Genomic DNA, 14255 nt, shown 5'->3' with positions numbered 1-14255 from the left:
CTGAAGATAGTCAGTGAAAAAGAAGAGAAATAAGAACAGGAAAGGGAAATGACAAGAGAGAAATGTTTAAACAAAGGAACAGCACAACATAGAGAAGTAGAAAAATATATGAAAAAGGCCCAGGAGATTTTTTTTTTTTTAAGAGGGAGAAAAAGAGAGCAGGGGGAGAGGGAGAGAGAGAATGAGAATCTCAAGCAGGCTCCACGCCCAGCACAGAGGGGTCTCACAACCCTGAAATCATGACCCGAGCTAAGATCAAGAGTTGGACATTCAACTCACAGAGCCACCCAGGCGCCCCCAGCCCAGGAGATTATAAAAATACAGGTCAAATACTCTTGTTATACCCTGGTCTTTCCTTGCTAGGGATTTGAAAATGTTACTATGTCCTTAAGTATTACCTGTGGTCTTGCTTCACCACCTTGTTTCTTTCCATCTCTGTTTTCCCTATAGCCTACTTTCTCAATTCTTATTTTTCATCTTATTGCATGGCATATGGACCACATTTGTAAACTATTTTTCCTTTTTGGAAATAAGATGGATATAAACAATACTTCTTCTAACTTCCTAATAAACTGTGAAATAGCTAATTAGTATTCGTGGCACAGTATTACACCGTTCAAATCTAAAACAGGAGTTTTTAACTTGCTGTCTCTGAACTCCTTTGATAATGTGTTCAAAATTTTGTGCACGTGTAATTTTTTGTGACTTCTGAAGCTTTTGTCAGTGGCTTTATTGTGAATGGAACTGGCAACATAGTTAACTGTTAGGAAAATCATTATTTGGGCTACAACACAAGTAAAAGAGCTAACACTTATTAAGCACTTCTCACACAATAATTTCTAGGTTTTCTTCTGCTGTATCCGTGGACTTTAAAACTGCACATTTTGGGGGCGCCTGGATGGCTCAGTCAGTTAAGCATCTGCCTTCGGCTCAGGTCATGATCTCAGGGTCCTGGGATCAAGCCCAGCGTCGGGCTCTCTTCTCAGCGGGGAGTCTGCTTCTCCCTCTGCCCCCTGCCCCCATTCTCTCTGTCTCTCAGATAAATAAAATCTTAAAAAAATAAATAAAACTGCACACTCTGGAGCAGGGCTGGATTAAGGCCAACTAATGCCCTCAACACAGCCTAACAATGATGCCCCATCACCCATCCATTGCTTAAAATAAAGAGCTTAAGGGTTCTTTGCACAAATCAGTGTATGACTTCAATGCCAGCTGGTTTTGCTCTCTACAGAAGTGAAACACACCATAAATCAGAAACAAATTTAGTATCTTGAGGACACTTTCAAATCAAACCTGAGTCATTCACAGATTAGAGTCATTCACAGATTACAATCTGTCACTGTACTAATCAAGTTAAGATTTTATTTATTTATTTGTCAGACAGAAAGAGAGCGAGGTGCAAGCAGAGGGAGAAGCAGGCGCCCGGCTGAGGAAGGAGCCCAATATGGAACGTGATCCCAGGACCTGGGGATCATGACCTGAGCCGAAGGCAGATGCTTAACTGACTGAGCCCCCCAGGCGTCCCAAAATGAATTCTATTTACCAGAAATAGACTGTTACATATCTAGGACTCTAGGGCCATTGGAATAGAGCAGATGTTCTCAAAGAAAGCAGTACTCCCCTCCTGGGGATGATTCTGAAAATTGGTGATAGTTCTTTTTGGTTGTCACTATGATGGGGAGATCCTGTTGCTGGCATATAACAGAGGGACAAAAGATGCCAGATATATTTGCAGGGCCATTTCACCCAACAGAACTATCTACCTGGTAATCCTACTACACTTCCCTAGTCCTTTTATATTTTCTCATTTTCCAAGATAACTATTTCATATACCTTTCCCGTTCTTAATCCTCTAGCACCTTACCCTGCCATAGCTCATAACCTTGCTAAGAAAACCTTCACTAAGAAAATAAAGGCAATCAATAAAGAAATTGCTCCCTTCTCACCAAATCTTCTACTCCATGTGTTTCTGTACCCATATGTTGTACTTTCTCTCTACAATAGATGAACTTTTTTTTTTTTTTTAAAGATTTTATTTATTTAACTGAGACAGAGAGAATGAGAGAGACAGAGAGCACATGAGAGGGGGGAGGGTCAGAGGGAGAAGTCCCCCGATGCGGGATTCGATCCTGGGACTCCAGGATCATGACCTGAGCCGAAGGCAGTCGCTTAACCAACTGAGCCACCCAGGCGCCCGAACTGTCTCTTTTATCCAAGGCCAATTCTACTTCTCTGCTGGGTTCTATCTGTTTCAGCCTACCTTAGGAACTTTATTTCTTCTACTCTCTGTCTTGAATTATCAGTTTCCCTGTCTACCACTAATCATATGCTGTTTTATCTCTTATTCTAAAAAACAAAACTCTCCCTTGACATTTCATCTCCCTCATTTCTTTACATCAAAAGAGTTGCCTGTTTTTGGTGTTTCCTTTTCTTCTCCTATTCTTTGCTGATCACACTCTAACCAGGCTTTATCCTATTACCCTGAAGCCATTCTCATAAATGTCATCAATAGCTTGCATAATACCAAATACATCAATTATTAATCCTCACTTTATTTAGCAACATTTAATCTCTCTTTTCTGAAACATGATATATTACGTTTTCCTTATTTTTTCTATCTCACTGTTTAAATCTTACAGTTAGCTTTATTGGAGCCTCACTTCTTGCATGCTAAAAATAATTTAGCCTTACTAGTAAATTAGGCTTAATTTTGGGGCTGCTTTTTTCTACCTCCACTAATTCCCTGGACTTAATCCAGCATTATGGCTTTAGCAATGATCTGTATGCTGATACCTAAATTTATAACTTCAGCCTCATTAACCCAGTCATTCGTTTGTCATCCTCACTTGGACATCTAATAGAAATCTCAAATTTAATATATCTAAAGTCAATCTTTTGAACTCTCCATGCTTCCAAATCTGTTCATCTCCTAGTATTCCCCAACTGAGTAAAAGCCCAACTACTCTTGCCAAAATCTTTGGAGTCTTCCTTGACTACTTCACTCAAGACCTACATTAAATCCTGTTGGCTCTATCTTCAAAATATATCCAGAAATGGAACTATTCTCAACACTTTCACATCTATCCTCCTGCCTACCCCAAATCATCTCTTGCCTGGATTATTACAAGTAGCCTCCTGGATAGTCTCTGCTCTTATTCCTTTGTCATTCATTCTTCCTAAAACAGCCAGAGAGATCCTTTAAAAACATAAATCAGATAAATGTCATTTCCCTAAGCAGAATCTTCCAATGCCTTCCCATCACACTTCAAAAAAAATCCAAAGTTCTTATAGGAGTTACAACACTGCTAGAGCACCCCCAGCCCCACCTTACAACCCAACACCTAGCATCATCTCTTATCTCCTAGTCCTTTCCCTCTTGTTTATACCAAACCATCAGTACCCCTCCTAGCTGTTTTTTGTACATACCAGGCAGGCTACCACCCCAGGACTTAAGTGCCTGTTGTTCGCTTTCCTCCAATGCTCTTCCTTTAGCTATTGGGATAGCTTGCTTCCTTACTTCCTACAAGATTCTGATCAAATGTCACCTTCTTGAGACACCTTCCCTGACCACCCTATCTAAAACAGTACCCCCATCACATGGCATGCTCTTACATATTTCCACCTAGCATTAGAGCATATGTCTATTACTGATGGCCTCCCAACTAAAATGTAAGCTCTGTTCGGACAGGTTCTTAGTCATTTTTGTTTATTTCTATGATTCCAGTGCCTGGTGTATAGTAGATGCTCAATAAATAATGAAATGGCTGAAAATGATAAAAAATAAACACTGTAGTTTTAAAGGCTAGATGAAAACTAATTTTATCAGGCATTATACACAATTGCCTAGTTTACTGTTCCATCTGACTTGCTATACTCTTGAAATTTCATTTGAAAATTTTATTTAGCAATAAGAATATTACATAGTTTTTTGCTTATAAGTAGTAAATTAAGCTCTTTTCAACGTGGAGAAATGAAAAGAAGGTCTATCAGTCTTTGTCTTGGATCCAATCTAAAAATGCTTTTTAAATTTTTTAGGCCACCAATGTTATTTTGAAAATGAAACAAATGAACATTTGAAAAATGTTCTATATGCAAATTATAGATTAAATGCTTATAAAAAATGTTGAGGGGCACCTGGATGGCTCAGTTGGTTAAGTGTCTGCCTTTGGCTCAGGTCATGATCTCAGAGTCCTGGGATCAAGTTCCTCATCTGGCTCCCTGCTCATCAGGGAGTCTGCTTGTCCCTCTGCCTCTGCCCCTCCCCCCCCCCCAGTTCCTGCACACAGGTTCTCTCTTTGTCTCTTTCTCTCTTCTCTCAAATAAAATCTTTGTAAAAAATGCTGAGTGTCTGTAAGGTATGTGTAATAGGGACAGAACTGCCTGTTCAGTATGATATGCTCAAGGAATAATGGAAGTAGATAAATCATGTAAATGAGATACCCTGCACTGTGGAAGTCTACAAAACAAAGGTCATCTTAATTTTTTACTAGAATGGTTTCCAGGAAGTCTAGAAACACAACTGATTTTGGAGCTCCAAAAACGTTTTCCAATTAAGCTGACCCTTGAATAACATGGGTTGACCTTTGAATAACACAGGTTTGAACTACACAGGTCTACTTATATGCTAATTTTTTTCAATAAATATATTGGAAATTTTTTTGGAGATTTGCAACAATTTGAAAAAACTCACAGAAGGCCCTCACAGCCTAGAAATACTGAAAAATTAAGAAAAAGGTATGTCATGTGCATAAAATATACACAAATCTATTATAAAAAGTTAAGATTCATCAAAATTTATACACAGACTATATATAGCACCATCTGTAGTCGAAATGTAAACAAATGTAAAGACGGAGGATTAAATAACTGCGTAAAATTAAATATAGTACTATTGTAATAATCTTGTAGCCACCACCTGTTGTTTTGGGGTGAGCTCAAGTATTGTATTGCTTAAAACACTGTGTGACATTAATCCTCTCCACATGAGTAGTTCGTCTCTCCAGTAAATTATGTATTGCAATAAAAAAGTGACCTCTTGCAGTTCTCACATATTTTTCTGGTGTTTAGTGCAATACCATAAACTTTTGAAAAACATCAAGGGACCCATACAAAGTGCTGCTAGTAATGTTGGAAGTGCTCCCAAGAAGCAGAGTAATGACATTACAAGAAAAAATTGAATTGCTTGGTATGTACTGTAGATTGAGGTGTGCAGCTGTGGATGCCCACCATTTCAAGATAAGTGAATCCAGTGTAAGGGCCATTGTAAAAAAAGAAAAGGAAATTTGTGAAGCCATCACTGCAGTTAGGCTAGCAGGTATGAAAACCTTGAACTTTTTATCTTGTGTTGAAAATGCAACTTTTATGTGACTGTAAGAATGCTGTAAGAAAGGCATGCCTATAGACTCTAATACAATTCAAGAAAAAGCAAAATCATTGTATGACAATTTAGAGCGAAGGAAAGGTAAAGGGTCCAAAGCTGGAGAATTTAATGCCAACAAAGGATGGCTTGATAATTTTAGAAATAGATTTGTACTATAAAATGTCAAGGTAACCAAGAAGCAGCAGACAGTTCAGGGACGCCATTAAGAAAATCACTAAGGAGAAAGGATTATCTGCCTGGACAGGTTTTTAATACAACAAAAATGTCCTATTCTGGACAAAAATACCCCAAAGCAATTTATTTTTATGACATGGACCTTTCTATGATATGGGCACTGAACCTAAAGCAAATGGTGGAAGAAGGATTGGTACCGTATTAAAACATTTTTAAATAAATACAAAAGCAAAAAAAAAAAAAAACAAAACCACAGAAATTGTGATGTATTTTCCTAAAATTATACCAAATGTACCTGCCTCTCCTGTCTCCCCTTCCACCTCCTCCAGCCTTTCTGCCTCTGCCGCCCTTCAGACAGCAAGACCAACACCTCCTCTTTCTCAGCCTACTCAGTGAGAAGACAAGGATGAAGACCTTTATGACAATCCACTTCTACTTAACAAATAATCATGCCGTACAGTTAATAAACTTATCTTTTGAGTGTTTCCATGTGAAAATCTAGTAACATATGACAAGAACTGGATGAGACATTTATGTGTCACCATCATCACCTAAGTACCGATCATATAGAACATCATGTGCAAGATCTGTATGGAAGTGGACAGACTATCCTAACATGGGTGTAAGGTAATATTTAATATAAACTTCATAATGTGTTAGTTTTCTGTTTTATAACTTTGCTTTCAAAGAATAACATCACCATACAGTGTGCCCTTCTCTCTAGTAAATGAAGAAGGTGCACAGCAGCCCATCATCACAGGTAAGTGGTTTTTAAAAAAATATAACACTGTTTCCAATACTGTATTGTGAATATGACTAGAATATTGTTTGCCATAAAAATTTTTATAATGATTCATTCATTAGCGTTTAGGCAAAGCTACCATAAAGCATTCATCTTGCTACTGCTTCCTTTTTGATGCATGAATTATTATACCTGTAAATGAATAGGAATTTTTCACATTATCTTTTCATTTTTGATATCTGGTGTTAGTTATGCATATAACATATACAGTATTTTGTGTAAGACAATATTGATGTAGGTACTGACAGACAATTCATCTTAAACAGATGATATAGACTGACAGTATCAATAAAATCTGGTACTGTAAATGTATTTTCTCTTATGATTTTCTTAACATTTTCTTTTCTCTAGTTTATTGTAAGAATACAGTATATAGTATATATAACATACAAAATATGTGTTAAGTTTACTGCTCAGCTTATCAGTAAGGCTTCCAGTCAACAGGCTATTACTAGTTAAGTTTTGGGAAAGTCAAAAGTTATATATGGATTTTTAGCTGCACTGGGGTGGAGGAGGGAGGCGGGGTCAGTGCCCCTAACCCCTGCATTATTCAAGGGTCAACTTTATTCTAGAGTTCAAACTACTTTCCTAATATGAGGCAGACTTAGTTCTTTAATCAAATGTAGAGGCTATTTTAATCAAAGTTAATTTTCAAAGCTAAATTCTCAACCCTACTTACAATGGATTTTTTTGAACTTTCAATATTTGCACATCACTTAATGGCATGCTTCATTTCAATATATGGATTTTCCTACAAATTATTATAACTTCAAGTGTATGACATACATACCTGAGGTAAACCAGCACCTGTTTGCATAGAAGACTTTTTTAACAGTCTCACTTCTTTGTTTATGTATCTTAGCATTCCACTGAGAGTACTGAAGTCATTACTCTCAGAACTATCATCTTCTGGGTCATACGTGAGAGGTTTAAATGAGTCTGACTGGGTGTAAGTCAGATCCTTCTGGCTTTCTTCTAATGTTGAAGGCTGTTCTAACTGCATTTTTTTTAAGTCCTGTAGTAATTCTTCAGAAAGATCTTCATCACTACGTGTCTTGACACTAAGGTCACTGGCACTAATAGAGCGACGTAGCTTTCTACACTTGAAAAAGGCTGTGTGAGAATGTTTAGCAAATTTTGGATCTTGAATGTCAGGCATAATTTCCGTTGCGGATGTAAGCAGGGCTGGTAGAAACTTGATGTCTTCTGTCCTTTCACACCCAGAAATTTTGGCTTGTAATCTGGTTAATTCTGATTCCTATAGAAAAATAGGCACATAGTAGGTGTTCAGTACATTTTTGTTAAATGAATAAGTTACTTAGATGTCATCCAAGAGTCCATGATTTTCTAAGTCAACCTTCTGCCCAGAACACAAATTCCTTTTAAAACATCCCATGAGGCTCCAAGCTCTGTTTAAATCCTTCATTTTGGGACAATTACATATGTTCACTGGAAATATGTTAAAACTATGCTAAGGAATCCCATGAAAACTAGATTTACCTTACACCAATTTTTTCTTTTTAAGTGCTAATGATAGCACTTTCTAGTAATTTATATTTAAGACTGAAATCTTACATCTAAAAATTTCTTTTCAAAGTATAATGGTACACTGTCTTTTGCTAATCTAACGTATATGTACATAGAAAAAAACTACTCCCTTCAGAATTTCTAATAGGAAATAAATTTATATTAACTATTATGCTTCACATGTCCTCTTTACAAGAAAGCTTCATTACACCAGAAATTTTTCAAAGAAAAACCTTTCAAAAAGTGATTTAGTAAGGATTGACTTATTAAACTTTTCATTCCTACTATTTTTCCATGTCCTTCATATGGGTCCTCTGACCCAACTTTGGGATCATAAGAATGAGACTGCATATACTGAAAAACCATAAAGCCTAAAAAAATGAAGAGAAGACATACGTTAAATAATGTGTAATAGTCTTCTGTTCAAATACATTTTCTGTTTCTTATAGGTATCCATAAAATATATATTTCTAGATCACTTTTAATCTAATAATATCTATTCTTTCTAAAAATACTGTGCTTACTAAAACTGTCATAACCACAGAATACATTACAAAATGAAAGTTTAACATGTTTATTTCACTTCTTTGATATCTACTACTTTATCTAAATGTTATTTACAAGCAGCTAGAGTGCCAACTTTTGTAGTAAATCTTATATTTACATTCTGATAATCACAATTAATAAAGTAGCTATAGAGTTAACACACACAAGGTTATGTGCAGTTGAAATATTTTTTAACTCTAGCCACAGAGTTATCTAGCCATAATTGAGAATTGTGGTATCTTAGATAAATAGGAGTCCATGTAACTTTCAGTTTAACACTTAGCTTTTATAATGAAATGTAGTATACTGAATATGTTAAACAGAATTCAACTTTTTTTAAGACTTGAAGAATTTCACTGTTGTGGTCACTATTATAATAGTGTCCCATAATATAGTAATGCCTTTAGGGCTCTCAGCAACTGGTCTAAGCTTTGCCCTTGCTCTAGTTAACCTCAAATAACAGGGTATTTGTGAGGGTACTAAAGGAAGTGAGCTGGAAAGATCAGTTGCCTCAAACACTGTTCTTTCTTCTCCCTCACTTCTGTTTCTGTTCTCTGTCATTTACTGCTGCTGTCAGTGGAATTGCTGTCCATCATTTATAGCTACTTCTAATTGTGATAGTTATGCCAACTTCTGCTCTTCTGTTAGCTTTTTTTTCTTCTATCCTCCTTAACTCTTCTTCAGTCTAGACTTTACAGCCAGTTAGTACTGACTTTGAGAATTACTGTCAAAAACTTCTGAATAATTAAGTGCAATCCAATTCTATTTATTTCATTAGTAGTAATTAACAAGTGAGCAGAGATAACTATAACAAGGAATACACAATGCAGAATCTTTAAAATTTTAGTCAGTTTTTCACAGTGAAGTTCTATAATTTTATATAAATGTTGTAAGTCTCCAGAACACTAGGTATATTTATGTCTCTAAAAAAGCATATAGTGTTTGTTTGATCTAATTTTAGATTATGTCCAGCGGTGCCTGGCTGGCTCAGACAGTGTAGCACGTGATTCTTGATGTCAGGGTTGCCAGTTCGAGCCCCATGTTGGGTGGAGAGATTACTTAAAAATAAAATCTTAAAAAAAAAGATTCTGTATATTCAGCTTTCCTTACTGTGAATAACAGGTATATTATAAAAGGAATTTGAGTGCTCAGCTTAGTAACTAGAAATATTTCTAAAATATTATTTGAATTTTTTTGCTTTTTAATTTCCATTTTGTAATAAAATCATTTATTGCTTCATAGCTAACAGTGAACTTTTTTGTAAGGTCTTAGCTAGCAATGTTAATCTCATACATATTGGTAGTTTTGAACTAATATTAAAACTTTTTATCTCTATGCATCAGTACTGATATTAATTCCAAATTCTACATTAAATTGCCATAATCAATAGGAGTGAATCAGTAGCAATGGGCTATTATTTGAAAAATGATGTACAGTAAATTTTTTAAAATACAAAGGAACTTCGTTCAATGAAAAATGCTCCTACTTGTAGGTACATTAAGTGTGGAACCCTCTCAAGTAAACATAATTAAGTCTGTATTTGAATAAGTTCTAGTCTGAGATGGTGACAGAGGTGATTCCTCCCATGACACACTGAATCTACAGCTACACATGGAGCAATTCCCTCTCAAAGAAGCTAGTTGAGCAACACCTACACATTGGGTTAATGATACCTACAAAAGGGCCATTCAGTGGGAGAAACACTTGACTCCCAGCTTCTCCCTGAGGAGTGAAGGGTTTGGGTCCCACATCAAACACCCCAACTTTTAAATACTGCCACTTGAGGGATGGGTGCCAAAAACCTCCCTCTGGAAAGCTAAGAGGACTTGTATTCATGAGACCTACAAGACTAAACAAAAAAACCCAGTTCTTAATGGGCTCACACAATGTGGTATACAGGGGAATATGTTCCATACAAAAGAATAAGCTGAAACCCTAAAAAACAGAAATTCATGAGACACAGACAGCGTGATATACCTGACAAAGAGTTCAAAATAACAGTTATAAAGATGCTCACCAAAGTTAGGAGAACAATGCATGAACAAAGTGAGAATTTCAACAAAGAGACAGAAAATACAAGTACCAAAGAGAAATCGCAGAGTGAAAATACAATAACTAAACTGGAAAATTCAACAAAGAGCTTCAACAGCAGACTAGATCAAAGAGAAGAAAGGATCAGAGGACTCAAAGGGCAGTAGAATTCAATCAGAGAAGCAGAAAGAAAAAAATGAAAAAGGGTGAAACTAGCCTAAGGGACTAATGGGACACCATCAAGAGGACAAACATACACATTATAGGGGTCCCAGAAGGAGAAGAGAGAAAGGAGCACAAAGTTTATTTAAAGAAATAATGGCCAAAAACTTCTTTGAGAAAAGAAATAAATATCCAGATCCAGGAAGCCCAGTGAATTCCAGATACGATGAATCCAGAGACCCAAACTGAAACACTTTATAATTAAATTGTCAAAAATCAAAGACAAAGAGAAAATCTTAAAAGCAGCAAGAGAAAAACTACTTCTTATGTATAAGGAAACCCTTAGGGACGATCAACAGAAAATCTGCAGGCAAGAAGAGAGTGGTATGATATATTAAAAGTGCCGAAAGGAAAAAACAAAAACAAAACAAACCTGCCAACCAAGAATACTCTTCCTGGCAAAGTCCTTCAGAATTAAAGGATAAAGAGTTTTCCAGACAAGGAAAAGTTGAAGGAATTCATCTCCACTAAACTGGCCTTACACTAAATTTTAAAGGGAATTCTTCAAGCTGAAATTAAAAAAAAAAAATGCTAAATAGTAACAGGAAAACATATGAAAGTTTCAACCTCATTGGTAAAGGTAAATATATAGTTAAATTGAGAACACTCTAATGTTCGAATTATAGTGGGTAAATCACTATAACTCTAATATAAATGGTTAAAAGACATAGGGGGGAGTTCCCAGGAAGATGAAGGAGAAGGATCCTAAGCTCACCTCATCGCATGGATACAACTGGATAACACATCAGTGTAACTAATCCAGAACATGATCTAAGACTAGCGGAACAGGCTCTCCAGTGCTAAATGTAGAGAAGAGGCCATATAGAAGAGGGCAGGAAAGAGGGAGACGCAGTTGGGAGCCAAAAGGACTAGAGGGATTGTCTGCAGGAGGGAAGGACACTGTGGGCATGGAGAAGGGAGAAGAACACACCCCATGCTAGAACTCCAGGCATGAGGACCTGCACTGGGAAGATAAATTCCTTTAATATTTGGCTTTAAAAACCTTAGGGATCCAACTCCATGAGTTCTTACAATCAGTGGGGAAGATAAATTCCTTTAATATTTGGCTTTAAAAACCTTAGGGATCCAACTCCATGAGTTCTTACAATCAGTGGGGCTTACAACCTGGAACTTTAAAAATCAGCAGGCTGGGCTCTGGGCGAGCTGGAAGGGTGGAGTCCCCACCCTTAGAGCAACAAACAGCCCCATGGAGATACAGCTTGCTAACAATGTGCCCTGTCCCTCTCCTCTGTCCTCCTGCGGACTCGCCCTATCCAACCTAGCATGGGCAAGAGTTTTCAAAGTGGATCCAAGTCCCTTGCCGTAGCAGACTAGCAAATACCTTGCTAACACCGTGCACCCTACTGCTGTGTTCTCCTGCAGACCTGCCTTTGACAGGAGTCCATCCAAAGTGGTGGCACAGGTTAGCTGTCTGAAAGCAGCCATGATAAGGGGTCACCATCACTCCAAAGTGACTCCTGGCCCAGGAAGAGGGGAAGATAACCACACACACCAGTACAATTGTGGTCCCAGCAGTGGGGTGGGGGCAGACATCTGGTCTGACTGCAGGCCTCGCCCACCAACAAAAGCTTCTCAGGGGGACAACACAGGGAGAACACCCTGCAAATCGGGGCTACCACAGCTCTGGCAAATGCCTCGTCTGACTGGCCGACTAACAACACAGGGACCAAATTCTGCCCACAAGAGGCAAAGAGAGCCATTGCAGATGACTGGACTGAAGGCAAACGCAGCTCAGCCACAATAGTAGGGCACATATAACACACTTAAGAGACACCCCTGAAGCCTGAGGTTCTGGTGAATAGGGGATATTGCAGTGCAGGGCACTACAGAATCTCTTTTCATTAGGCTGTGACTTTCAAGATCAGAAGACATAGCTGACATTCCTAACAGAGACAGAGACAGACAAAATGAGGTGGCAGAGGACTTTATCTCAAATGAAAGAACAGGACAAAATCACAGCAAGAGAGCTTAATGAAACAGATAATATGCCTGGTGGAGAATTTAAAGTAATAGTCATACATAAAGATACTCAATGGACTTGAGAAAAGAGTTACATACAAGGGACCCTATAAGGCTATTAGCTGATTTTTCAGCAGAAACATTGCAGGCCAGAAGATAGTAGCATGATATATTCAAAGTACTGAAAGAAAAAAACATGCAGCCAAGAAATAGAAAATTCTTATTTTTTTTAACTTCAATTAGCCAACATACGGTGTATCATTAGTTTTTGATAAAGTGTTCAATGATTCATTAGTTGCGTATAACACCCAGTGCTCATCACATCACATGCCCTCCTTAATGCCCATCACCCAGTTACCCCATTCCCCCACCCACCTCCCTATCTGCAACCCTCAGTTTGTTTCCTGGAGTCAAGAGTCTCTCATGGTTTGTCTTCCTCTGATTTCTTCCCATTCAGTAAAAGAAAATTTGAACATGCCAATTACCAACAATCAAATTGATTCAGTAATCAAATAACTCCCAACAAACAAAAGTCCAGGACCAGATTGCTTCAAAGGTGAATTCTACCAAACATTTAAAGAAGAGTTAATACCTATTCTTCTCAAACTATTCCAAAAAATAGAAGGAAAACTTCCAAATTCATTCTATGAGGCCAGCATTACCCTGATACCAAAACCAGACAAAGACACTACAAAAAAAGAACTACAGTCCAATATCACTGATGAACACAGATGCACTCATATGTGGAATATAAGAAACAGTACAGAGGATCATAGGGGAAGGGAGGGAAAACTGAATGGGAAGTCATCAGAGAGAAAATCCATGAGAGACTCTTAACAACAGGAATTGTTAAGGGAAACAAACTGAGGGTTGCTGGAGGGGAAGTGGATGGGGGCTGGGTAATTGGGTGATGGGCATTAAGGAGGGCATGTGATAAGCACTGCGTGTTAAACACAACAATGAATTACTGAACTCTACATATGAAACTAATGTACTAGGTGTTGGCTAATTGAATTTAAATTAAAAAAATCCTCAACAAAATACTAGCAAACTGAATCCAACAATACATTAAAAAAAACATTCACCACGATCAAGTGGGATTTATTCTGGGGATGCAAGGGTGGTTTGCTATTCAACACTAGAAAGGATAAGAACCATATGATCATTTCAACAGGCTCAGAACAAGCATTTGACAAAGTACAACATCCATTCGTGATAGAAACTCTCAACAAACTTTTATAGGGAATATACCTCAACATAATAAAGGCCATATGTCAAAAACCTATGGCTAACATCATACTCAATGGTGAAAAACTGAGAGCTTTTCCCCTAAGACCAGGAATAAGACAAGGATGTCCACTCTCACTACTTTTATTCAACACAGTATTAGAAGTCCTAGCCATAGTCCTACCCATGTCCTAGCTGTGGTAATCAGACAAGGAATAAAATGCATCCAAATTAGTAAGAAGTAAAACATTCACTATTTGCAGATGACATGATACTATATATAGAACCCTAAAGACTCCACCAAAAAACTACTGGAATTGATAAAGGAATTCAATAAGGTTGCAGAATACCAAAATCAATATTCAG

General features: G+C 37.4%; 1 protein-coding gene across 1 annotated transcript in view; it reads right to left on the bottom strand.

Moving 5' to 3' along the window:
* Positions 1 to 3155: 3155 nt before the first annotated feature.
* CCDC18 (coiled-coil domain containing 18) overlaps positions 3156 to 14255 on the bottom strand; it is a 103772-nt gene continuing 92672 nt past the window's right edge. Inside the window, exons 28-29 of the mRNA XM_044914563.1 lie at positions 7147 to 7614; positions 3156 to 3196 (exon numbers count right to left, since the gene is read on the bottom strand). Of these exons, the coding sequence (XP_044770498.1) occupies positions 3164 to 3196; positions 7147 to 7614 (501 nt within the window). The 3' untranslated portion in view covers positions 3156 to 3163. The remainder of the gene's footprint in view (positions 3197 to 7146; positions 7615 to 14255) is intronic.

Source organism: Neomonachus schauinslandi, chromosome 4, assembly GCF_002201575.2.
Source record: "Neomonachus schauinslandi chromosome 4, ASM220157v2, whole genome shotgun sequence".
NCBI lineage: Eukaryota > Metazoa > Chordata > Mammalia > Carnivora > Phocidae > Neomonachus > Neomonachus schauinslandi.
This window is presented reverse-complemented; position numbering and strand designations above follow the sequence as displayed.